The sequence below is a fragment of the Pristiophorus japonicus genome, chromosome 2, assembly GCF_044704955.1.
Source record: "Pristiophorus japonicus isolate sPriJap1 chromosome 2, sPriJap1.hap1, whole genome shotgun sequence".
In the NCBI taxonomy this organism is placed as follows: domain Eukaryota; kingdom Metazoa; phylum Chordata; class Chondrichthyes; family Pristiophoridae; genus Pristiophorus; species Pristiophorus japonicus.
Genome location: NC_091978.1, coordinates 62,562,591 through 62,589,206, shown reverse-complemented (window position 1 = coordinate 62,589,206; position 26,616 = coordinate 62,562,591). Strand labels below are relative to the sequence as shown.

The 26,616-nt window shown below is 44.1% G+C and overlaps 1 protein-coding gene across 1 annotated transcript in view; it reads left to right on the top strand.

Moving 5' to 3' along the window:
- The window catches only part of LOC139228738 (cingulin-like protein 1), a 165,625-nt gene that overhangs the window by 46,632 nt on the left and 92,377 nt on the right, over positions 1-26,616 (top strand). The window contains exon 4 of the mRNA XM_070860056.1: positions 9,311-9,817. Within this exon, the coding sequence (XP_070716157.1) occupies positions 9,311-9,817 (507 nt within the window). The remainder of the gene's footprint in view (positions 1-9,310; positions 9,818-26,616) is intronic.

The window sequence follows — 26,616 nt, the reverse complement described above, 5'->3', positions numbered from 1 at the left end:
GCAATCATCCGTTTACACAATTGCACAAGGTCAAAATCATCCCCATTGTGTCTGGAATTTGTCTTTATCAATTTACCATATAGTTCTAATTGATCCAAAAAAGCCAGAATGTTGATAGCCAGATGGATATGTATGTATTAATGTGATGCTATGTCTGTCTTCAGAACAGCATGTTGCAGCTTTTTCATTTGGCTTCTGCTGAACATGTCTCGCACTTGACAGAAAATAGAAAGAATGTTTTCTGTGATTTAATATATAAATTGAGGTTTAAAAATAGATGTAAAATTTCAAGAAGATGCTTTGACCGACTCAGATAATTTACTGCTGTGAATTCATATTTGTTGGATTGAGACTGTCCCCTCATTTCAATGAACAGATAGCAGGGATATTTTTGTGACTTTGCACAGTCGGTGGGGAGCCTCGTAGTGCATGTGGACAATTCAGGCGCGTATTGTGCATAAATTTCCAACCAGCATGCACCCAGGTGTCCAATATATGTTGCTTGCTGGTGGCTCTTCCTGCCAAAGTTGGATAATTGCCACTGTAGTCATTTATACTTGGTTTAATCTGCTATTGTTATTCTTCCGATAATATGTCACCAGAAGACAATATAAAATTAAGAAAGCAAAACATTTAGGGGCCGAAATGCGGTGGTTTGCGCCACCTATTAGCGCCAGAGAGGGGCCGCTAATGGCCTACCAACGTAGCGATGCACTGTCCTCGCCTCCCGAAAACTTCAATGGAGGGTTGGGGGTGGTGCTAAGAGGGAGTGCTGCGCACTCTAGCGCCATCCACGTGGTGATGTCATCAAGCGTGCAATGCCCTCTTGGCGCTGCGGCAGCAAAATTGAATTGGATCGCCTGCTTTACCGGCAGGCGCTGTTCCCGTCAGGGAAAGCAGACTGTACATGTGTGATCCTGGGACCGTATCGTCTGGAGAGCAAGGTAAGTTGTGAAATGTAATTTATTTAACTTCTATTTATTTATGGCAGCAGTGGGGAAGTGTAGGAATAGGTCATTGAAATTTTCACCTGCATTTTTTTTCTCATCTTCAGGCGCCAGGCTGCCGGCATCCTAGCGGCAGAAAATTGAATAGGCCTCCTGCGCTATGGCTCCGTTGGCACCCGAGGAGGAGCGTGGATCGCATTTGTTAGCGCTCCACCCTCCGCTTTGGGGCAAACAACTGAATTTCATATTTGAAGCACTGCCCGGTGCTAAAGTTAGCGGCCAGGTAGTGTCACCGCCTCAATGTGGGCGGCTCCAAACTCCCACCCTGTTAGATTCCTAATTTTAATAAAGAGTTGTCAGGCAAGACCCCAAAATCTTCAAGAGTGTGGAGATGAGTGCTAAAATAATAATTAGGCTGCTCCATGTCATCAGAAACTTAGAATATATACAGATAGTGACAAAACAATATTTTGTGGGCCAGATCATAGAATCATAGCAATTTATGGCACAGAAGGAGGCCATTTCGCCCCATTGTGTCTGTGCGGCTGAAAGAGTAATCCAGCCTAAGCTCACTTTCCAGCTCTTGATCTGTAGCTCTGTAGGTAATGGCACTTCAAATGCACATCCAAGTACTTTTTAAATGTGATGAAGGTTTCTGCCTCTACCACCCTTTCAGGCAGTGAGTGCCAGACCCCCAGCACCCTCTGGATCTACAGGGCAGCAATGATACCTGCCCTCCTGTATGGCTCAGAGACGTGGACTATATACAGCAGACACCTCAAAGCGCTGGAGAAGTACCAGCACTGCCTCCGCAAGATCCTACAGATCCCCTGAGAGGATAAACGCACCAACGACAGCGTTCTCGCTCAGGCCAACATCCCCAGCATCGAAGCACTGACCACACTCGATCAGCTCCATTGGATGGGCCTCATCATCCGCATGCTCGTCATGAGACTGCCAAAGCAAGTGCTCTACTCGTAACTCCTACATGGCAAGCAAGCCCCAGGTGGGCAAAGGAAACGCTTTAAGGATACCCTCAAATCCTCCTTGATAAAATGTAGCATCCCCACCGGCACCTGGGAATCCCTGGCTCAAGACCACCCGAAGTGGAGGAAAAGCATCTGGAAGGGCGTTGAGCACCTCGAGTCTCGTCGCCGAGAGCATGCAGAAACCAAGCGCAGATAGAGGAGGAGCATGCGGTAAACCCAGCTCCCCACCAACCCCTGTCTGTCCCAACTGTTACAGAACTGTAATTCCTGCATTGGACTGTACAGCCACCTGAGAACTCACTTTTAGAGTGGAAGCAAGTCTTCCTCGATTTCGAGGGATTGCCTGTGATGATGCTGATGATGATGACCCTCTGGGTGAAAAAAGTTCTCCTCAACTCTCCTCTAATCCTTCTACCAATTACTTTAAATCTAAGCCCCTTGGTTATTGACATCTCTGCTAAGGAATGGGTCATTCCTTTCTACTCTATCTAGGCCCCTCATAATTTTATACACCTCAATTAAGTCTCCCCTCAGATCAACTAAGACAATTCGTCTTCTGATTTTCTTTTCCTGAGGGGAATTGTTCTGCCTCCATTGAGCACCTCTCCATGGTGGTCTTGTTGATGCTCCAAACTCAGTACTTGAGGCATTGTAAAGATGAATCTGCATCAACACTTGTTGGGTCACTAATTAGCCACACCATGGGCAATTTCTACAGTCCCAAAATAAAGAAAACATATGAAGACTACAATATGTTTAGTTTACTATCTGAACATTATGAATGTAATTCTCCATTTTCACTTTGTGGCATTCATGCATATTAAAAAAAATCGATTTTGGCAACATCATTTGAAAGAAAAAGAAAATATTTAGGAAGAATTTAAATATTTCAGGGTTAACATTGCAATATTAGTAAAAAAAATACATAAATGCATTCAAATAAAAATTCTCCACCTCCTATTTTAATATAAGGTTAACACATTTAAAATAAGGTGGGTTAACACCTTTGTTACAAAGGAATTTCATGTGGGAATGTGTTAACATGTTTGTCATTAATATATAACACATTGCCACTTCCTTCCCAAAATGTCTACATTATCAAACTTACTGGGGTAAAAACCTGGTAAGGCTCGTTTTCAGGCACATAGCTATTGGCTCAATTCTAGCATGGGCCTGAACTGGTCCTGAACAAGGCTCGACAGAAATTGGGCATCGGGCCTTAGTTTAATAATTGTGGTGAGCTGCCTGTCACACCTCAAGAGGCAACGTGCCATTTTGCTGCACTTCAATTTGGCTGCCTCGCTGTCAGCAGCCTGCAGTTAAGTCCAGGGAGCCAAAGGGAAGGAGGGAGGGAGGGGTGCAGGCTGACAGCAGCCCGAGGTATTAATGTGAAGACAAGGTGAGCACTCCTGCTCCCCTGGCTCCACATTCAGGTAAGTACAAAAAATTTATTCAACAGTTTTTTTTGGTGACAGCTTTGAGGGTAGACTTGGAAAAACTAGTCGGAGCTAGCACAGCACAAGCTCCGACTAGTCTTATCAAGTTTCACAAATAGATGTTGAAACGGAAGCAGGACCTTCATTTTAATATTGAAATGAGGCCTGCACTTATTTCAGGTGGCTGCCAGAGCCGGTTGAAAAAGGCCCTCACAAATTTAGCAGCGACCTGAACTCTCGCGCAGATTGGTCGTCATACCGCTAAACTCAACTGTAAAACGGGTGCAAGGAAGACAAACTGTTCCGTCACTATCTAACTTCTTATTTCTTTACATTTTGTTCCTTTGTTACCATTATATTATTAATAGAATAAGTATGCAATACCTCATGGGAATGTAATTCCAGTCAAGCAAGGTCTCATGGTTATTGAAATGACATTATATGTAATACAGGCAATCTCTTAGATATGAGATGTTTCCATTGCTAGCGAAACATGAGTTAAAAATGATCCTTGTAGTCAAAACACAATAGGTAAGGAGATACTGGCTCTTTTCCCTTTTCTGAATCATATTTCTTTTTTAACCTTACTTTTGTGTGCATTTTATATTCATTAAATATGGAAGATTTTAGCAATGAGGAATAGATTATGCTCCATTTTGGGTACCAAATGTAAACATCAAGCATACCCAGGTCAGGTATAGCAGGGTCTGCTGCAGAGTTAAGATCTGTCTGCTCTTCTACAACAAGGAATTAGTGATGGGGAACATGGAGATGGCAGAAACTCTGAACAAATATGTTGTATCAATCTTTACGGTAGAGGACACTAAAAATATCCCACAGTGGATAGTCAAGGGGCTGTAGGGGGGGGAGCGGGGGGCGGGGGTGGGGAGGAACTACCACAATCACAATCACTAAGGAGGTGGTACTCAGTCGGATAATGGGACTAAAGGCGGATAAATCCCCTGGATCTGTTGACTTGCATCCTAGGGTCTTAAGAGAAGTAGCGGCAGGGATAGGGGATGCATTGGTTACCAAAATTCCTTGGATTCTGGGGTGGTCCCAGCAGATTGGAAAACCGCCTCTATTTAAAAAAGGAGAAAGACAAGCAGGAAACTATAGACCAGTTAGCCTAACATCTGTGGTTGGGAAAATGTTGGAGTCCAATTGTCATGTATCCTACTGTTTGTACTATCACAAGGTGTGCCACCAGAGGGCACAGCAGTGGGAGACTTGTAGGTTACCTGTACAGGTGTGCCTGGCCTACTATTAAAGGCAGGCCACCAGGTGTGATCCTCACTCTGGAGTTATCAATAAAGGACTAAGGTCACTATAGTTCAAATACAACACATTGCCTCGTGGAGTCATTATCAGAGAATCTAAAAACATAACAATTGGCGACGAGATTACGGACTTTATCGCGAAAATGGCTACCCTTGGTACGTTGCAGCAGTTCGCCGATGGTGATGATTGGGATGCCTTTGTGGAGAGGTTCAACCATTTCTTTACAGCAAATGACCTGGCAGGAGACAGAACTATCCTGCTAACCAGTTGTGGGCCCACCATCTATGGCCTCGTTAGGGACTTGCTGGCACCAGCGAAGACAACGACCAAGACGTACGAGGAGCTCGTAACACTGATCCATGAGCAACTCAAGCCCAAGGAGAGCATCCTCACAGCCAGACACCGTTTCTACACCCACCGACGGCCCGAAGGCCAGGAAATCGCAAAATACGCTGCAGACCTCAGGAGGCTGGCGGCACCGTGTGATTTCAGCAACCACCTCACCGAAGCGCTGCGGGACATTTTTGTCATTGGAATCGGCCATGAGGGCCTTCTTCATAAGCTACTGTCGGCAGATACCACAGTCACACTGCAGAAGGCCATCTCTGTGAGCCAGGCATTCATGACCTCGACCTGTGGCTCTAGGCAGATGACACATCCTTAGGACTCAAACCTGGCAAGTACTGTGCACAGAGTGGCGCCTTTTAGAGGCTGGACTGTAGAACATGAACCTTCTCAGGGAAGAGAGAACAGGCCCCCCGAGTCCCTTAACTCAGAGTTCGCCGAGGGGGGCTAACTGAGTAGCACCATGCTGGTGTTGTGGAGGGAATCACAGGGCTCACCAGTGCCATTTTAAAGACTATATGTGTAAAGGCTGCAGCACAAAGGGCCACCTCCAGTGAATGTGTAAGAGAAATATAAGTGAAAGAGAGGCAGCTCAGCCCCACGATGAGGTATATAACATGTTTACCTGCATCACCGAGTGTTCCCCGTTGAGGATGGAAGTCGCGATAGATGGCGTTCCAGTCTTCATGGAAGTGGACACGGGAGCGAGCCAGTCAGTAATGAATCAAGAAGCCTTTGAGAGGCTATGGGACAATCAAGCTGAACTTCCAAGTTGATCCCGGTTCAGGCAAAGCTGCGTACCTACACCGATGAACTTATCCCAGTCGTTGATAATGCGGATGTAAAGGTACTCCATGATGGCGTGGTGCACAAGTTACCTCTGTGGATTGTTGCAGGTGATGGACCAACGCTACTCAGAAGAATATGGATGGAGAAGATCCATTGGAGCTGGGAAGATTTCATCCCTCCAGCGATCGACATCCTCCACGCTCGGAGGCAAAGCAAGCCCTCACCTGAGGTTGGATCCGGCACCAGAGAGCAGACCAGCATAGCACCCGAGGCACAGACCACCCAGCACAACTGCGTGGAGATGATCCAGCTGAGATGACCCGAACGCACCTTCCAGGCTCCAGTGGCAGGACTCTGGAGGAAGAAAATCGGATCCAAAGGCGACTCCCCAACTTCGATGGCAGAAACCGGGGAGAAGAGGATCACTGCAGTCGACATCGTGGATGGAGGAAGGATGGCGCTCAAACCACGAGGTGATGCTCTGAAGAAAAAGATGGCGGCGGCCAGACCACGAGGTGCAGCGCTGATGGAGCAACACGTGGCACCAAGCGAAGAAGAGGATTGGGGTAAAGAAAGCAAGGCTCTCTTAAAAGAGGCCTGCAACCCACCACACTTAAAGGGACAGTTCCACACACTCAATCAATGTAATAGCAACTGTGAGTTAGATGTAAAATGTGTAATTGATGATCAGAGTTGTATACATGCAATAAGCAAGGAAAAGTCGCGCGATTGCGATCGGAGCTACAGGTTATTCACAATAAATAATGAAACATTGTGCGATGTAGGATTTCAATTGCATACAGTCAATGCAGCGGGCAAACACCCATCGGGAGTCCACAGGTCCAGCGAGCTACTCAACACTATAGCCTGTGTCCCTGGGACCAGAGTGATGCACCACGGGGTGTGGCAACAAGCAGCTAATATATACAAGCTGCAGAGCAAGCAATCTCAGGAGGGCAACGGCAATGGTATCGAAACCCTGCCGCCGATCAGCTTCGCCTCGCAGGCACCCACTGGCACCAACCGCCACGAGCCTGAAAAAACAAACTGTGCTAAGAGGCAGCCCCCAGACCCCATCGCCACCAAGGCCATACCCGGGAACTAAGGGCCAACTGCAACAGTTCTCCCAAAGGGGACCGGGACCAGCCAGGATCCCAACCCAAACAACGCCCAGTCCAGCGAGTCAGCAGCTTCCTGTGCACTGGTAGACAAAAGCTCCTCAGGGAGCAGCAGTGACCCAAGGCGCAAAGGAAGGACAGGGAGGTCACAGACATCTGTAACCCTGCCCGATGCTAGAAGCAATGGCAAAAGCCCCGAGAGCAGGCAACCTGAGCCAACCGGTTTCCACTGCCAGCACTGGGCACCGCGCCACCACCAGACTGCCTGGAGACACCATCCAGCAGTTCTGGAGCTAGCCTGTCCTTATGCATTGGTTACCGATCCCCAGTACGTATCTCACCAGTCGAATGTACTTGTCTCACAACTGAATCACAAATATAATGCAAACTTGTTTTTCTGGACTTGAATGTATATGAATGTAATAAGCCTCCGGCATAATCTATATGGGGGGGGGGGGGCGGGGCGGAGAGAGAATGGAATGGTCAGGGACACACACGAAACACCAACCACTCACCCAAGATAGAAACAGAAACGACCCACCAAGGGTCAATCAGATAGAGCTAAGCCCAGAGCACAGTCAATGCAGAGGCGATTTGCACTAAAGGCTTGGGGAAGAGTGATGTCATGTGTATTAACACAAGGTGTGGCACCAGAGGGCACAGCAGTGGGAGACTTGTAGGTTACCTGTACAGGTGTGTCTGGCCTAGTATAATCTGGAGTTATCAATAAAGGACTAAGGTCACTACAGTTCAAGTACAATACATTGTCTTGTGGAGTCGTTATCAGAGCATCTAAAGACATAACACTAATATTAAAGAAGCGGTTGCAGGACATTTGGAAAAGCATAATCAGTCAGGCAGAGTTAGCATGGATTTATGAAGGGGAAGTCATGTTTGACAAATTTGCTAGAATTCTTTGAGGATGTAACGAACAGGGTGGATAAAGGGGAACCAGTGGATGTGGTGTATTTAGACTTCCAGAAGACATTTGACAAGGTGCCACATAAAGGGTTACTGCAAAAGATAAAAGTTCATGGGGTTGGGGGTAATATATTAGCATGAATAGAGGATTGGCTAACTAACAGAGAACAGAGAGTCAGGATAAATGGTTCATTCTCAGGTTGGCAACCAGTTACAGGGTGGCGCAGGGATCAGTGCTGGGAACCCAACTATTTACAAGCTATATTAACACCTTGGATGAAGGGACTGAATGTAACGTAGCCAAGTTTGCTGACGATATAAAGATGGGAGGAAAATCAATGTGTGAGGAGGACACAAAAAATCTGCAAAAGGACATAGACAGGCTAAGTGAGTGGGCAAAAATTTTTCAGATGGAGTATAATGTTAGAAAGTGTGAGGTCATGCACTTTGGCAGAAAAAAAATCGAAGAGCAAGTTATTATTTAAATGGAGAAAAATTGCAAAGTGCCGCAGTACAGCGGGACCTGGGGGTACATGTGCATGAAATGGATAGTATGCAGGTACAGCAAGTGATCAGGAAGGCCAATGGAATCTTGACCTTTATTTCAAAGGGGATGGAGTATAAAAGCAGGGATGTCTTGCTACAGTTATACAGGGTATTGGTGAGGCCACACCTGGAATAACGAGTACAGTTTTGGTTTCTATATTTACGAAAGGATATACTTGTTTTGGAGGCAGTTCAGAGAAGGTTCACTAGGTTGATTCCGGAGATGAGGAGGTTGACTTATGAGGAAAGCTTGAGTAGATTGGGCCTCTACTCATTGGAATTCAGATGAATGAGAGGTGATCTTATCGAAATGTATAAGATTATGAGGGAGCTTGACAAGGTGGATGCAGAGAGGATGTTTCCACTGATGGGGGAGACTAGAACTAGAGGGCATGATCTTAGAATAAGGAGCCGCTCATTTAAAACTGAGATGAGGAGGAATTTCTTCTCTCAGAGGATTGTAAATCTGTGGAATTCACTACCTTAGAGAACTGTGGAAGCTGGGTCATTGAATAAATTTAAAACAGAGATATCAGTTTCTTAACTGATAAGAGAATAAAGGGTTAATGGGAGCGAGCAGGGAAATGGACCTGAGTCCATGATCAGATCAGCCATGATTGTATTGAATGGTGGAGCAGGCTCGAGGGGCCGTATGGCCGACTCATGCTCCTATTTCTTATGTTATTATGTTCTTATGTAAGCTGCGTAACCCCTAGTCTCAGAAGAGCAACTCTTGCAAGTGTGACAATTTTGTTTTTCCCACATTTGGTCTATTTGAGTGATATTGACAATTTTGGGGAAATTAGTCGAGTATTTGGGGCAGTTTTGTGGGGGTTGGGCACAGGCTCACTACAAACTCCGCTGAGAACACAGGAACGACGTTTCAATTACAATCTTCTCTAAATTAAGTGTTTCTTCTCTTTTGTTATGATGTGTAGTTACAGGATGTAACTGGCAAACTGGAAAGTGGACCTCAGAGAAAAGAGTCAGAGCCTGGAACTCTCAAAACTGAGGAAACCTTGAGTTCAGAACAACGTGCAGCTGCAGAGCAAACTGAGGAACATCAGCCAAGAGCCAGAGAACCCGAAACACAAGGAAAGGGGAACAAAATTGATTCAGATAATATTAAAAATGAGCGTTCTGTGTTGAAAGGCTTTTTAAAGAGATGGCATAATACAAACATCACACATTCATACCCTGGAGTGGAAATTCTTCATAACGGGCCACTAGACTCAATCGTTGCCTTACATGATGACAAAGTTCAGCCACTGTCCAGCTCATTGAAGAATAGTCAGCTTCTTAAAGGGGCATCTCAGGATGGTGCACATGTTTTTCAGTTGACAAGCATTGAAAATAAGAAGACATATGAGGGCACTGGAACACCACCTTTGAGTACTAATCAGAATGTACCTGGCAAATTAGACATCACACCTCAAAAAAAACAGGTAAGCAACCGTTTTCAACTTTTACAGACAGATTCTGGTGAACTGAGTTCAAAAGAGAAGTGGTAAGCTTTATGAATGGTAAGTACTTCTTCTGAGATGTATCGAGCGAATTGTTCAATTTTATTTTTCTTCTGTGTGTATTTACTCTCTACTCATGTTATTTTTCTTACATTAGAAAGGTCCTTTCAGTACATGCACTTTTGCTACCACTAACAGGACAGGCAGAATCTTACCTTTGCTCTTCTTTGTCCAGTAAAGAAGCATAGACACCAGCACAATGACGATTCTCCTGCTGAATTTCCCTCATTTAGTGAATCTGGCTGGGTGTCGGGCGGAAACTGAAATAAGAACATAAGAATTAAGAAAAGGCGTAGGCCATTCGTCCCCTCAAGCCTGCTCCGCCATTCAATGAGATCATGGCTGATCTTCTACCTCAACTCCACTTTCCTGCACTATCCCCATATCCTTTGTCTTTAATATACTCAAAAACTGAGCCTTCACAGCCTTCTGGGATAGAGAATTCCAAAGATTCACGAGCCTCTGAGTGAAGAAGTTTCTCCTCATCTTAGTCCTAAAAGGCCGACCCTTATTCTGAGACTGTGACCCCTGGTTCTGGGCTCCTCAGCCAGGAGAAACATCCTCCTGCATCTACCCTGTCAAGCCCTGTAAGAATTTTGTATGTTTTAATGAGATCACCTTTCATTCTTCTAAACTCGAGAGAATATAGGCCTAGTCTACTCAATCTCTCCTCATAGATTAGTGAAGACAAACGTAGGTCCCTTGCAGTAAGAATAAGGTGAATTTATAATGGGGAACAAAGAAATGGCAGACCAATTGAACAAATACTTTGGTTCTGTCTTCACGAAGGAAGACACAAATAACCTTCCGGAAATATTAGGGGACCAAGGGTCTAGCGAGAAGGAGGAACTGAAGGAAATCCTTATTAGTCAGAAAATTATGTTAGGGAAATTGATGGGATTGAAAGCCGATAAATCCCCAGGGCCTGATGGTCTGCGTCCAAGAGTACGTGAGGAAGTGGCTCTAGAAATAATGGATGCATTGGGGATCATTTTCCAACAGTCTATCGATCCTGGATCAGTTCTCATGGACTGAAGGGTAGCGAATGTAACACCACTTTTTAAAAAAGAAGGGAGAGAGAAAACGGGGAATTATAGACCAGTTAGCCTGACATTGGTAGTGGGGAAAATGTTGGAATCAATTTTTAAAGATGAAATAGCAGCGCATTTGGAAAGCAGTGACAGGATCGGTCCAAGTCAGCATGGATTTATGAAAGGGAAATCATGCTTGACAAATCTTCTAGAATTTTTTGAGGATGTAACTAGTAGAGTGGACAAAGGAGAACCAGTGGATGTGGTGTATTTGGACTTTCAAAAGGCTTTTTACAAGGTCCAACACAAGAGATTAGTCTGCAAAATTAAAGCACATAATATTGGGGGTAATGTATTGGCGTGGATAGAGAACTAGTTGGCAGACAGGAAGCAGAGAGTTGGGATAAACGGGTCCTTTTCAGAAAGGCAGGCAGTGACTAGTGAGGTGCCGCAGGGTTCAGTGCTGGACCCCAGCTATTTACAATATACATTAATGATTTAGATGAAGGAATTGAGTGTAATATCTCCAAGTTCGCAATGTGAGCTGTGAGGGGGATGCTAAGAGGCTGCAGAGTGACTTGGACAGGTTAGGTGAGTGGGCAAATGCATGGCAGATGCAGTATAATGTGGATAACTGTGAGGTTATCCACTTTGGTGGCAAAAACATGAAGGCAGAATATTATCTGAATGGCGGCAGATTAGGAAAGGGGGAGGTGCAACGAGACCTGTGTGTCATGGTGCATTAGTTATTGAAGGTTGGCATGCAGGTGCAGCAGTTGGTGAAGAAGGCAAATGGCATGTTGGCCTTCATAGCGAGGGGATTTGAGTATAGGAGCAGGGAGGTCTTACTTCAGTTGTACAGGGCTTGGTGAGGCCTCACCTGGAATATTTTATTCAGCTTTGGTCTAATCTGAGGAAGGACATTCTTGCTATTGAGAGAGTGCAGCGAAGGTTCACCAGACTCATTCCCGGGATGGCAGAATGACACATGAGGAGAGACTGGATCGACTGTGCCTGTATTCACTGGAGTTTAGATGAATGAGAGGGGATCTCATAGAAACATATAAAATTCTGACGGGATTGGACAGGTTAGATGCAGGAAGAATGTTCCCGATGTTGGGGGAGTCAGAACTAGGGGTCACAGTCTAAGGATAAGGGGTAAGCCATTTAGGACTGAGATGAGGAGAAACTTCTTCAATCAGAGAGTTGTTAACCTATGGAATCCTCTACCGCAGAGAGCTGTTGATGCCAGTTCGTTAGATATATTCAAGAGGGAGTTAGATATGGCCCTTATGGCTAAAGGGATGAAGAGTTTGGAGAAAAAACAGGAAAGGGGTACTGAGGTGAATGATCAGCCATGATCTTATTGAATGGTGGTGCAGGCTCGAAGGGCTGAATGGCCTACTCCTGCAATTATTTTCTATGTTTATATAGGACAATCCCCCCATCCCAGGAATCAGTCTGGTGAACCTTCATTGCACTCCCTCCATGGCAAGTATATCCATCCTGAGGTAAGGAGACCTAAACTGTACACACTACTCCAGGTGTGGTCTCACCAGGGCCCTATATAATTGCAGTAATATGTCTTTACTCTTATACTCAAATCCTCTTGTAATAAAAGCAAATTTGCTTTCTTAATTGCTTGCTGTACTTGCATGTTAACTTTCAATGATTTGTGTACAAGGACACCCAGGTCCCTCTGAACACCAACATTTCCCAATCTCTCACCAATTGAAAAATACTTTGCTTTTCTATTTTTCCTCCCTAAGTGGATAACTTCACATTTCTTCACATTATATTCCATTTGCCATGTTCTTGCCCACTCACTTAGCCTGTCTATATCCCCTTGAAGTCTTGTTTCATCATCCTCACAACTTACATTACCACCTAGCTTTGTATCACCAGCAAACTTGGATATATTACATTTGGTCCCCTTATCTAAAACATTGATATAGTTTGTGAATAGCTGGGGCCCAAACACCAATCCTTGTGGTATCCCACTGGTTAAAGCCTGCCAACCCGAAAATGACCCATTTATTCCTACTCTTGGTTTTCTGTCCGGTAACCAATCCTCAATCCATGCTAATATATTATCCGCAATCCCATGAGCCCTGATTTTGTTCAATAATCTTTTGTGTGGCACCTTATCGAATGCCTTCTGAAAATCCAAATTACAGCACTTTCACTGGTCCCCCCTTATCTATTCTGTTAGTTACAACTTCAAAAAATTCTAATAGATTTGTCAAAAATAATTTCCCTTTCATTATTTCATGCTGACTCTGCCCAATCCCATTATTATTTTCTAAGTGCCCTATTACCACGTCCTTAATAATAGATTCTAGCATTTTCCCTACTACTGATGTCAGGCTAACTGGTCTGTAGTTCCCCATTTTTTCTCTCTTTCCTTTCTTAAATAGTCGGTTACATTAGCTACCTTCCAATCTGCGGGAACCATTCTAGAATTTATGGAATTTTGGAAGATGACAATCAATGCATCCACTGTCTCTATAGCCATTTCTTTCAAAACCCGAGAATGTCGGCCATGAGGTCCAGGGGATTTATCGGCTTTCAGTCCCATTAATTTCTACAGTACTAATTTCTTTCAGGTCCTTATTCTCGCTAGACACTTGGTACTCTACTATTTCGCAGAGGTTTTTCGTGTCGTCTTCCGTGAAGACAGACACAAAGTATTTGTTTAATTTCTCTGCCATTCCTTATTCCTCATTAAAATTCTCCTGTCTCAGCCTGTAGGGGACTCACATTTACTTTTGCTAATCTTTTCCTTTTTATTATACCTATAGAAGCTTTTACAGTCTGTTTTTATGTCTCTCGCTAGTTTACTCTCATGTTCTATTTTCCCTTTACCAATTTCTTGGTCCTCCCGGCATGGTTCCCGGCTGTCAGGTCTGGAGATGATCACCGCTGTTAATATTACAGTGGCTGGGAACGTGGTGCGTTAGAAGCTGGATTGTGACTGTAATAACTCAAAGGAAGGAGCGCAGCAGTACCAGAGGAGAATGTTGAAGAACCACTTATTGACGTAACTTTTAAAAATGAAACTAAACTAAAAGGACAACGCAGACAATGCCTTGGGATTTTTTTTAACATCAAAGGAGCTATATGAGTAATGTAAGAATAATGCAGGTAGTTGTTGTTGATTAAAGTTGACCTGTCTCAAATGATCTAAACTGCAAAATCACCAGCCATAATTTACACAAATTCTTTGGGACAAGAATACTATCAAAGGACTATAGGGTGGCAAATGTTATACCCTTGTTCAAAACAATAGAAAGATATAAGCCAGGTAATCATAGACTTGTCAACCTCCCATTGGTAAGAAAGAACTGCAATTTATATAGCACCTTTCACACACTCAAGTTGGACTCAAAATGCTTCATAGTTAATGAATGACTCTTGCAGTGTAATCAGTGTTGTTATGTGGGCAAGTGTGGCCATTAACCAATTTGTGCACAATAAGATCTTACAAATATCAAAATCAGATAAATGACAGTTAATTTGTTTTGGTGGTGTTAGTTGAAGGGCAAATGTTGGCCAGGATCACTGCCAAAACTTCCGTTGGCCAGGAGATCATTTATATCCACCTGGACAAGTAGACAGGTTGTAGTTTAACATCTCACCTGAAAAATCACATTTCTGAGAATGCAGCACTCCCTCAGTACTGTACTGTCAGCCTAGATAATGTGCTGAAATTCTGGTATGATGCTTGAATGAGCAAAATAATTAGAGAACAATTGCTGGAGACTATAATAAAAAAACATTTGAAGATTAGGGCTAATCAGGGACAGTTGACATGAATTTATAAAGGAGGGAGGATCTTGTTTGATTAATTTAAATTAATTTTTCAAAGAATTTACTGATCATATTAAAATTGGGAATGCAAAACAATACATAAGATATGTGTCACCTCCAGGCTCAACTATTCCAATGCTCTCTTAGCCGGCCTCCCATCTTCCACCCTCTGTAAACTTCAGCTCATCTAAAGCTCTGCTGCCCATTCACCCATCACCCCTGTGCTCACTGACCTACATTGGCTCCTGGTCTAGCAAAACCTCAAATTTAAAATTCTTATTCTTATATACAAATCCCTCCATGGCGTCACCCATTTCTGGAACCTTCTCCAGCCCTACAACCCTCCAAGAACTCTCTGTTCCTCCAATTCGGGCCTCTTGTACATCCCCAATTTCCTTCATCCCACTATTGGTGGCCATGCCTTCAGCTGCCTAGGCCTTAAGCTCTGGAATTCTGTCCATAAACCTCTCCACCTCTGTATCTCTTTCTCCTCCCTTAATATGCTCCTTAAAACCTACCTCTTTGTATTAATATCTCCTTATATGACTTGGTATCAAATTGTGTCTGATAATGCTTCTGTGCCTTGAAACATTTTACATAGAAACATGGAATCATAGAAAATAAGTGCAGGAGCAGGCCATTATACTGCATCTGCCATGCATTTGCCCATTCACCTAATCTGTCCAAGTCCCCCTGCAGCCTCTTAGCGTCCTCCTCGCAGCTCGCACTGCCACCTAGCTTAGTGTCATCTGCAAACTTGGAGATGTTTTGTTCAATTCCTTCGTCTAAATCATTAATGTATATTGTAAATAGCTGGGGTCCCAGCACTGAACCCTGCAGCACCCCACTAGTCACTGCCTGCCATTCTGAAAAGGGCCCGTTTATTCCCACTCTTTGCTTCCTGTCTGCCAACCAGTTCTCTATCCACGTCAATACATTACCCCCAATACCATGTGCCTTAATTTTGCACACTAATCTCTTGTGTGGGACCTTGTCAAAAGCCTTTTGAAAGTCCAAATACACCACATCCACTGGTTCTCCCTTGTCCACTCTACTAGTTACATCCTCAAAAAATTCTAGAAGATTTGTCAAGCATGATTTCCCTTTTATAAATCCATGCTGACTTGGACCGATCCTGTCACTGCTTTCCAAATGCGTTACTATTACATCTTTAATAATTGACTCCAGCATTTTCCCCACCACCTATGTCAGGCTAACCGGTCTATAATTCCCTGTTTTCTCTCTCCCTCCTTACTATCTTAAGGTGCTATGTAAATACTTGCTGTTAATAGAAGAGTGAATGAAGAATAGAAAACAGAAAGTAGGAGTAAATGATTATTTGTCAGATTAGCAGAAGTAGCTAACATAGAAACATAGAAACATAGAAATCTAAAGCGCAGAAGGAGACCATTTGGCCCATCGTGGCCGCTCCGGCCAACAAAGAGCCGCACGGCTCTTGGTCAGCAGCCCTAAAAGTTACATATAATCCTATGAACAATGAACATTGCTGTCTGTGGGAGTTTGCTGTGCGCAAATTGGCTGTCGTGTTTCCTACATTACAACAGTGACTACACTCCAAAAGTACCTCATAGGCTGTAAAGCACTTTGAGACATCCAGTGATCGTGAAAGGCACTATATAAATGCTAGTCTTTCTTTCTTTTAAGTGGGCTGGTTAAAATGACCCCTACGGGTCTGTTCGTATAACTGTGCACATTAATATAATGAACATTAGTATTACACATTTCAGAAAGGGGTAGAAAAGAAAAAAAAAAGGAATGGAATTTGCTGAAAAATATCGATGTGTGAACGACGCACACCGTTGTTATTGTGCAAATCGGCCAGTAACTTGTGGAGAGGAAGAGATTCCCCGTGAATTGCGAATCGCTACAAGTTGCTGGCAATTTGTGCCACTCCGCCGTGAGCTTCATGAAAACGGCCTCTTGCCCTTAACCTTCTCATGAGTTTCATGACGTTGTTGCATTTGAAAATTAATTGACCATTTTAAACTCACCACAGCTACTCTGGTACTCACCACTCTAATAATTAATATTAAGTAAGTACCCTTTTAAAAATATGATAATTGTTAATGATTGCCAATCAACCAGATGGGGCAATAAAGAGGACAATTCAAATCACGGAGTCTCATTCCTTCAGGTGGTGAATTGCAATTGGAGATTTTCTGAAAATCATACAATCATAGAAATTTACAGCATGGAAGGAGGCCATTTCGGCCCATCGTGTCCGCGCCGGCTGTCCAAGAGCTATCCAGTCTAATCCCAGTCTAATTCCAGCTCTTGGTCCGTAGCCCTGTAGGCACTTTAAGTGTACATCTAAGTATTTTTTAAATGTGGTGAGGATTTCTGCTTTTACCACCTTTTCAGGCAGTGAGTTCCAGACCCCCACCACCCTCTGGGTGAAGAGATTTCCCCTCATATCTCCTCTAAACCTCCCTCCAATTACTTTAAATCTATGCCCCCTGGTTGTTGACCCCTCTGCCAAGGGAAACAGGTCCTTCCTATCCACTCTATCCAGGCCTCTGATAATTTTATACACCTCAATCAGGTCTCCCCTCAGCCTCCTCTGTTCCAAAGAAAACAGACTCAGCATCTCCAATCTTTCTTCATAGCCAAAATTCTCCCATCCAGGCAACATTCTTGCAAATCTCCTCTGTATCCTCTCTAGTGCAATCACATCCGTGATGTGGTGACCAGAACTGCACACAGTACTCCAGCTATGGCCTAACCAGTGTTTTACACAGTTCAAGCATAACCTCCTTGCTCTTGTATTCCATGCCTCGACTAATAAAGGCAAGTATTCTACATACCTTCTTAACCAACTTATCTACCTGGCCTGCTACCTTCAGGAATCTGTGGACCGGCACTTCAAGGTCCCTTTATTCCTCTACACTTTTCAGTATCTTACCATTTGCCTTTCTAGATAAATGGTAAGATTCCTTTGCCTTGCTAGACCTCCCCAAATGCATTATCTCACACTTATCCGGATTGAATTCCATTTGCCACAGTTCTGCCCACCTGACCAATACATTGATATCTTCCTGTAGTCCGCAGCTTCCTTCTTCATTGTCAACCACACAGCCTATTTTAGGCATTCAAGTCCATTGATATATACCACAAAAATCAAGGGACCAGCACTGAGCCCTGCGGAACCCCACTGGATACAGCCTTCCAGTCACAAAAATACCCATCAACCATTACCATTTGCTTCCTACGTCTGAGCCAATTGTGGATCCCATTTGCCACTTTGCCCTGGATCCCATGGGCTTTTCGTGACCAGTATGCCATGTGGGAACTTATCAAAAGCTTTGCTAAAATCCATATATACTACATCATATGCACTGCCCTCATCCACCCTCCTAGTTACCGTCTCGAAAAATTCAATCAAGTTAGTCAGACACGACCTTCCCTTACCAAATCCATGCTGACTGTCTTTGATTAATCCATGTCTTTCCAAATGAAGAATTATCCTGTAACTCAGGAATTTTTCCAACAATTTTCCCACCACCGAGATTAGGCTGACTGGCCTGTAATTATTCGGTCTATCCCTTTCTCCCTTTTTAAACAAAGGTACAACATTAGCAGTCCTCCAGTCCTCTGGCACCACACCTGTAGCCAGAGAGGATTGGAAAATGATGGTCAGAGCCTCTGCTATTTCCTCTTTTGCTTCTCTTAACAGCCTGGGATACATTTCATCCGGGCCTGGGGATTATCCACTTTCAAAGCTGCTAAGCCTCTTAATACTTCCTCTCTCACTATGTTTATCTCATCTAATACTTCACACTCCTCCTCCCTCATTGCAAAGTCTGCATCGCCCCTCTCTTTTGTGAAAACAGATGCAAAGAATTCTTAAAGAATCATACCCATATCTTCTGCCTCCACATATCTTCTGACTCTTTGGGTTTTCCCTGATTTTACTTGCCAACATTCTTTCATGTGCTCTCTTTGCTTTACTGATATCTTTTTTAATTGCACTCCTGCACTTCTTATACTCCTCTAGAGTTTCTTCAGTAGAAACATAGAAACATAGAAACATAGAAAATAGCTGCAGGAATAGGCCATTCGGCCCTTCGAGCCTGCACTACCATTCGATATGATCATGGCTGATCATGCAACTTCAGTACCCCATTTCTGCTTTCTCTCCATACCCCTTGATCCTTTTAGCCATAAGGGCCACATCTAACTCCCTTTTGAATATATCCAACTAACTGGCCTCAACAACTTTCTGTGGTAGAGAATTCCACAGGTTCACAATTCGCTGAATGAAGAAGTTTCTCCTCATCTCAGTCCTAAATGGCTTACCCCTTATCCTTCGACTGTGACCCCTGGTTCTGGACTCCCCCAACATCGGGAACATTCTTCCTGCATCTAACCTGTCCAATCCCGTCAGAATTTTATATGGTTCTATGAGATCCCCTCTCATTCTTCTAAATTCCAGTGAATATTAGCCTAGTCGATCCAGTCTTTCTTCATATGTCAGTCCTGCCATCCTGTCAGTCTGGTGAACCTTCGCTGCACTCCCTCAATAGCAAGAATATCCTTCCTCAGATTAGGAGACCAAAACTGTACACAATATTCAAGGTGTGGCCTCACCAAGGCCCTGTACAACTGCAGTAAGACCTCCCTGTTCCTATACTGAAATCTTGCATGAATACTGCATTCTCGGTATCTGTTTAAAAACTTCCATTTTTTTCTTTATCTTACCCTGTATGTCTCTTGACATCTAGGGTACTCTAGATTTGTTAGCCCCACCCTTTTTTTTTAAGGGAACATACTTGCTCTGTACCCTCAGGATCTCCTCCTTGAATGCCTCCCACTGCTCTGACACTGATTTACCATCAAGTAGCCGTGAAATGTCAAATTTTACTTTTTTAAATGTTTTTCTTAACTTTCCTTTCTGTCTCTCTTTTTTCTTTCTCTCTTAATCCAGTCTTTCTTTCCCGCTCTTTAGTTCTCTTTCTGTGCCTGATTTGACATTCAATTCACCTACTCTAATTCACCCTACTTCTCAGCCCGTCTGTTTATTTCTCAATCCTTCAATCTCATTGGTTAAGGAGATACACTGTTCGTCCCATTGTTCGCCAAGGTCCCAAATCCCCTGTTTTCCTCAGCTCACACGTCCAGCAACTTACAGGGCAAAACATTTTTGAGCTGAAGGGTGGAGTAGAAATTCCAGCCCAGTAAGTATTTAAAAAAAATAAAGAATTAAAAGATCAGCTGAGAGCGAGATCTCGCGAGAAAGACAATGGCGTTCCCTTCACAGATGACAGTCTTTTTTGCATTCTGTAAGACTAGATCAATAATCATCATCATCATAGGCAGTCCATCGGAATCGAGGAAGACTTGCTTCCACTCTTAGCATGAGTTCTTAGGTGGCTGTACAGTCCAATACAAGAACCACAGTCTCTGTCACAGGTGGTACAGATAGTCGTTGAGGGAAAGATTGGGCAGGGAGCCTGGTTTGCCGCACACTCCTTCCGCTGCCTGCGCTTGATTTCTGCCGGACGCACTTCCTCCACTTAGGGCGATCTATGGCCAGGGACTCCCAGGTATCAGTGGGCATGTCGCACTTTATCAGGGAGGCTTTGAGGGTGTCCTTGTAACGTTTCCTCTGCCCGCCTTTGGCTCATTTGCCGTGGACGAGTTCCGAGTAGAGCGCTTGCTTTGGGAGTCTCGTGTCTGGCATGCGAACTATGTGGCCTGCCCAGCGGAGCTGATCAAGTGTGGTCAGTGCTTCAATGCTGGGGATGTTGGCCTGGACGAGGACGCTAATGTTGGTGCATCTGTCCTCCCAGGGGATTTGTAGGATTTTGCGGAGACATCGTTGGTGGTATTTCTCCAGCGACTTGAGGTGTCTACTGTACATGGTCCATGTCTCTGAGCCATACAGGAGGGCGGGTATTACTATGGCCCTGTAGACCATGAGCTTGGTGACAGTTTTGAGGGCCTGGTCTTCAAACACTCTTTTCCTCAGGCGGCCGAAGGCTGCACTGGCGCACTTGAGGCGGTGTTGGATCTCGTCGTCAATGCCTGCTCTTGTTGATAGGAGGCTCCCGAGATAAGCGAAGTGGTCCACGTTGTCCAGGGCCACGGCGTGGATCTTGATGTCTGTGGGGCAGTGCTGTGCGGCGAGGACAGGCTGGTGGAGGACCTTTGTCTTACTGGTGTTTAGTGTAAGGCCCATGCTTTCATACGCCTCGGTAAATATGTCGACTATGTCCTGGAGTTCAGCCTCTGTGTATGCACAGATGCAGGCATCGTCCGCGTACTGTAGCTCGACGACAGAGGTTGGAGTGGTCTTGGACCTGGCCTGGAGACGGCAAAGGTTGAACAGCCTCCCACTGGTTCTGTAGTTTAGTTCCACTCCAGTGGGGAGCTTGTCAACTGTGAGGTGGAGCATGGCAGCGAGGAAGATTGGGAAGAGGGTTGGGGCGATGACGCAGCTCTGCTTGACCCCGGTCCGGATACATGGCCTTCTTCGACCTTACAAAGGCCTTTGACACTGTCAACCACAAGGGTCTATGGAGCGTCCTCCTCCATTTCGGATGCCCCCAAAAGTAAGTCACCATCCTCCGCCTGCTCCATAACGACATGCAAGCCGTGATCCTTACCAACGGATGCATCACAGCTCAATAATAGTCATGTTATCTTAAACCTTTATAAAACACTAGTTAGGCCCCAGCTGGACAATTGTGACCCATTCTGGCACTACACTTTAGGAAGAATGTCAAGGCCTTTGAGAGGGTGCAGAGGGGAATGGTACAAGGGATGCGGGACTTCCTTTATGTGGAGACACTGGAGAAGATGGGATTGTTCTCCTGAGAGCAGAAAAGGCTAAGGGGAGATTTAATAGAGGTGTTCAAAATCATGAAGGGTTTTGATAGAGCAAATAAGGAGAAACTGTTTTCACTGGAAGAAGGGTCAGTAACCAAAGAACGGATTGAAGGTGATTGTCAAAAGAACAAGAGGTGACCTGCGGTAAAAAAAAATGTGCAGTGAGTTGTTATGATCTGGAATGCACTCCCTGAAAGGGTGGTGGAGCCAGATTCAATAGTAACATTCAAAAGGATAAATTTGCAGAGCAAAGGAGTAGGACTAATGGGATAGCTCTTTCATAGAAATGGCAAACACATGATAGGCCAAATGGCCTCCTTCTGTGCTGTATCATTCTATGATTCTATATGTAAATCAGTGTGCATTTTTTTTAAACTTGGAAATTAAGAAAGGCTTAATGGCATAAATTAGCTCTATTTGTTCATTCCAAAATCATAAGCACAACATCAAGGGAGATCTCTAGTTTCTCATTGAGTGTCTGTTTTTCTTTTTGGCATCATTAAAATTTTAAAAAACAGAATAAATTTCTGCATGAATAGATGCCTCTCTGGAGCTTTAGATGCATTCTGATTGGTTTGTAAGCGTGGTCCTGTTTATCAGACACAGAAGTGGTTGTCGTTTTGAAGTTTGAAATGACAGTATACGTTCAGGGAAATGTCAGGCCATGTTATGCAAATATTTAAAAATAAATTAAATGTAGTCAGTTTTGTCTGTGACAGTCACTAATCCTTAGACCCAATGAGTTTCCTTGGGTTGTATGCTAATTTGAGCAAAACCCTGTTTATATTGACCATATGTCAGTAGCAGCCTGAGGCATTCCTTTGATGACCTTTTGCTTTTGCTGGACCAGTTAGGAAGATGCGTTTAATCAGTGATTCAAGACTGTCAGAAAGCTGTCCACAACGGAACAGCTATACCAATGGATACAGCCTGTCTCTGTCAGCCTGAAGATACGTCCACTGATCATATCAAATGGTTATTTACACACCATTGGTAATTCACACGTCATGAGAATTTGTTTTTTACAGAGGCCACCTGCCAATATACAGCCACAGAGGGGCAGTTCAAATGTACTAGACCAGTTTAACTACATGAGCAAAAATGTGTCAGTTCATTAGGAGCGAATGTGAATAAGCACAGCTGCAAAAGTGCTGCCATCTGGTCTCTTCAGGGTCTACAGTGAGACTAACCCCAAACATTGGGTGGAGTACCGACATTTCAAGTGGGACCCTTGGTCCGAAGAAGTCACTTCTGACAAAAGGTCCCATCTAAAACCATTAACTTGTCTCTCTTTCAGATGCTGATTAACCTGCTGTACATTTCCAGCATGTTGGAAGCTTTTGGATGTATTATGTGGAATAAATAACAGGCAACGCTTATCTTTTGTTTGGTGACCTCCACTCCACCTGTGATAATGTGTACCTGATATTGATCCTTGTTCACTGTTCTAAAGGAACATGTGTGTCATGTGGTGAATAGCACATTGAAGTGATTTCAATCACTTAACCTTCTCAAAACTTTTATTGCATAGTCATAAATTTCGAAACACCTACATTCACACTGCACTGGCAACGAGTAGACTGCAGCAACAATCATACTGTCGGCAAAAAAGCCCATTTATAACTTGTGTTAGAAGACCCTCTTGGTCCAGCACAGGTACAATTAACAGCTTAAAAGGTACTGGAATTAGTGAAATTGAGGGTTATAAGTCTATATAAAAATGGTTGAGTGTTGTGCGAAACATGGTTGTAATTTTCATGCAGTGTTTCTCATGGGAAATCAGTGGAACCCCCGGAGAAACAGCTAAAAATTGCCATTTATGGTGGTTCACTAAGGGGAACATCTGCCGAATGTCAGCCAAAGTTACAGGGGCAGGATGTCTGCTGAGCTGATAGGACTTTGGAACCATCGTGGCAAGGAACTACCCTCTTAACTCTTTGCATGGTCTTATTTTCTCCTAGTTTCCTTACATCATCTTACTGAGAATCTTTTACATCATCAAACAGCTTTTTGTTAAGCCATTTGTAGATCATTGAACTCATTCACCCTCTGATTGGTGTATATATTGTTTGTCCTCCTCTCTTTACAGTATTTCTCTTTCAACCTTATTCAAATGCTTACTTTATCTTCTAGTTTTCAATTCCTGTGCAGGGTACATAGTCATTCATTAACTTGCATTTTCTCTTCACTGATTTTCATTGACCTGCTGCACATTTCCATCATTTCCTGTTTCTATTTCAGATTTCCAGCATTTACAGTTTAAAAAAAATGTTATACCAGAGTGGGGGAACTAGCCAAGGATACATAATGCAGAATGTAAGGTTAGATAGGTATTCTGAAGTCTTACTTGATTTACTTTTAGAAGACAGGGAGAAACTTTGGCCCCAAGTTTCCACATGATTTGCTCCTGATTTTTAGGAGCAACTGGTGGAGAACGGAGTATCTTAGAAATTGCAATTCTCCACATTTCAGTTTTCTGCAGTTATAGTCATGTAGAACAGTTTCACTTTGGAACAGAATTTTTTTTTCAAAAGGGGGCGTGTCCAGCCACTGACGCCTGATTTGAAAGTTTCCACAGTAAAAACGTACTCCAAACTAACTTAGAATGGAGCAAGTGAAGATTTTTGTAGGCCTGAAAAAACCTTGTCTACACATTAAAAAATCAGGCGCAGGTTACAAATTAGGCGTCGGGAACGAGGTGGGGGGGGGGAAGGGAAGTCATTACATTCTACAATAAATCCTTAGTTATACTTATACAAATATTATACAAATAATTCCAACCTGAATAAAAATTTATAAGCAAAGCTAGTGGGGTACCGCAAGGTTCTGTGCTGGGGCCCCAGCTGTTTACACTGTACATTAATGATTTAGATGAGGGGATTAAATGTAGTATCTCCAAATTTGCAGATGACACTAAGTTGGGTGGCAGTGTGAGCTGCGAGGAGGATGCTGTGAGGCTGCAGAGCGACTTGGATAGGTTAGGTGAGTGGGCAAATGCATGGCAGATGAAGTATAATGTGGATAAATGTGAGGTTATCCACTTTGGTGGTAAAAACAGAGAGACAGACTATTATCTGAATGGTGACAGATTAGGAAAAGGGGAGGTGCAAAGAGACCTGGGTGTCGTGGTACATCAGTCATTGAAGGTTGGCATGCAGGTGCAGCAGGCGGTTAAGAAAGCAAATGGCATGTTGGCCTTCATAGCAAGGGGATTTGAGTACAGGGGCAGGGAGGTGTTGCTACAGTTGTACAGGGCATTGGTGAGGCCACACCTGGAGTATTGTGTACAGTTTTGGTCTCCTAACCTGAGGAAGGACATTCTTGCTATTGAGGGAGTGCAGCGAAGGTTCACCAGACTGATTCCCGGGATGGCGGGACTGACCTATCAAGAAAGACTGGATCAACTGGGCTTGTATTTACTGGAGTTCAGAAGAATGAGAGGGGACCTCATAGAAACATTTAAAATTCTGACGGGGTTAGACAGGTTCGATGCAGGAAGAATGTTCCCAATGTTGGGGAAGTCCAGAACCAGAGGTCACAGTCTAAGGATAAGGGGTAAGCCATTTAGGACCGAGATGCGGAGGAACTTCTTCACCCAGAGAGTGGTGAACCTGTGGAATTCTGTACCACAGAAAGTTGTTGAGGCCAATTCACTAAATATATTCAAAAAGGAGTTAGATGAGGTCCTTACTACTAGGGGGATCAAGGGGTATGGCGAGAAAGCAGGAATGGGGTACTGAAGTTGAATGTTCAGCCATGAACTCATTGAATGGCGGTGCAGGCTAGAAGGGCCGAATGGCCTACTCCTGCACCTATTTTCTATGTTTCTATGTTTCTAAAAGATTAAATAAACCATGTTCCTACCTGTGTGAAAGTGCTTCAGGCAGGGAGAAGGCTGCAGGAAGCCTCACAAGTTGAGGCAGCCGTTCCCGACGGCAGCTGGGGGGAGGCAGTGAGGAGGCAGCCGTTCCCGACGGCAGGTGGGGGGAAGGAGACAGTGAGGGCCCGACGGACGGCAGCGGGGGGGAGGCAGTGAGAAGGCTGCAGGAAGCCTCAGAAGTTGAGGCAGCCATTCCCGACGGCAGGGGGGGGGGGGCAATGTGGTTTTATTAAAAAATGTTAAAAATTGAACAGCTACAAAGAACTACAAAAATGGCCGAGTGCCAGTGTTTCCTTCACACTGCGCTTGCGCGAATGCTCCAACGCGCACGCGCAGGGTTACCGGCACGAAAAAAACTCATTTAGATGGTACCCGCCCCCTCCTACTTACAAAATCGGCGCGAGTGGTAGACCCCGCCCCCTGGGCGCCGCGCCAAGCTGATATTGAGCTGCAAAGCGCTCGAGAATAGCGCGTTTTTTTTCAGGCACCGTTTTCGGCGCGAAAAACGGGTGCCCAGCTCGGAGGGGCGCCTGTTTTGCCACGTGTGGAAACTTGGGGCCATTGTAAAATCTTTCCTTGGGAAATGAAATGAATTGGGTCTTTAGGTATTCCTTGAGTCTCTCTGTGCCAATTGAGATGATCAACATTTTACACTACTCTGTGGAATATGGTGGTCCTCTGCTACTGAGCCTGGAGGAAGGACTGTCAGTGGGAACTCATATCACACCATTCTGCAACACAGCAAGTTTATTCTGCAGAGTACTCAGCCTTCAATGGTACATTTTTATAATGAAAACTAATTTTACAATTGTTTTTGGTTTCAATTCAAAAGAAGCAATTTCAATAACATGGCTGCCTTAATACCTGCATGTGCACATCATGTCAACTACCGATGTGTAGAATAGCCAGCAGGGAGTAGTGGAAAAGGGGAAGAATCAAATTTGACTATCAGTAAAATGGCATTTGAGCTACACATTTCTTAACACCACTAATGTTTCATATCCCAACAATCTTGCATTGTCAAGTGTCATATATTTCATGTTTGTGAGGTACAATAATAAAACTTCTAGAGAAAGCTTCAGTTCTAAATGTTGGAGACAGCCATAACTCCTCCATAACCTTTCATCTAGTATTATTGGCATTACTTCTGT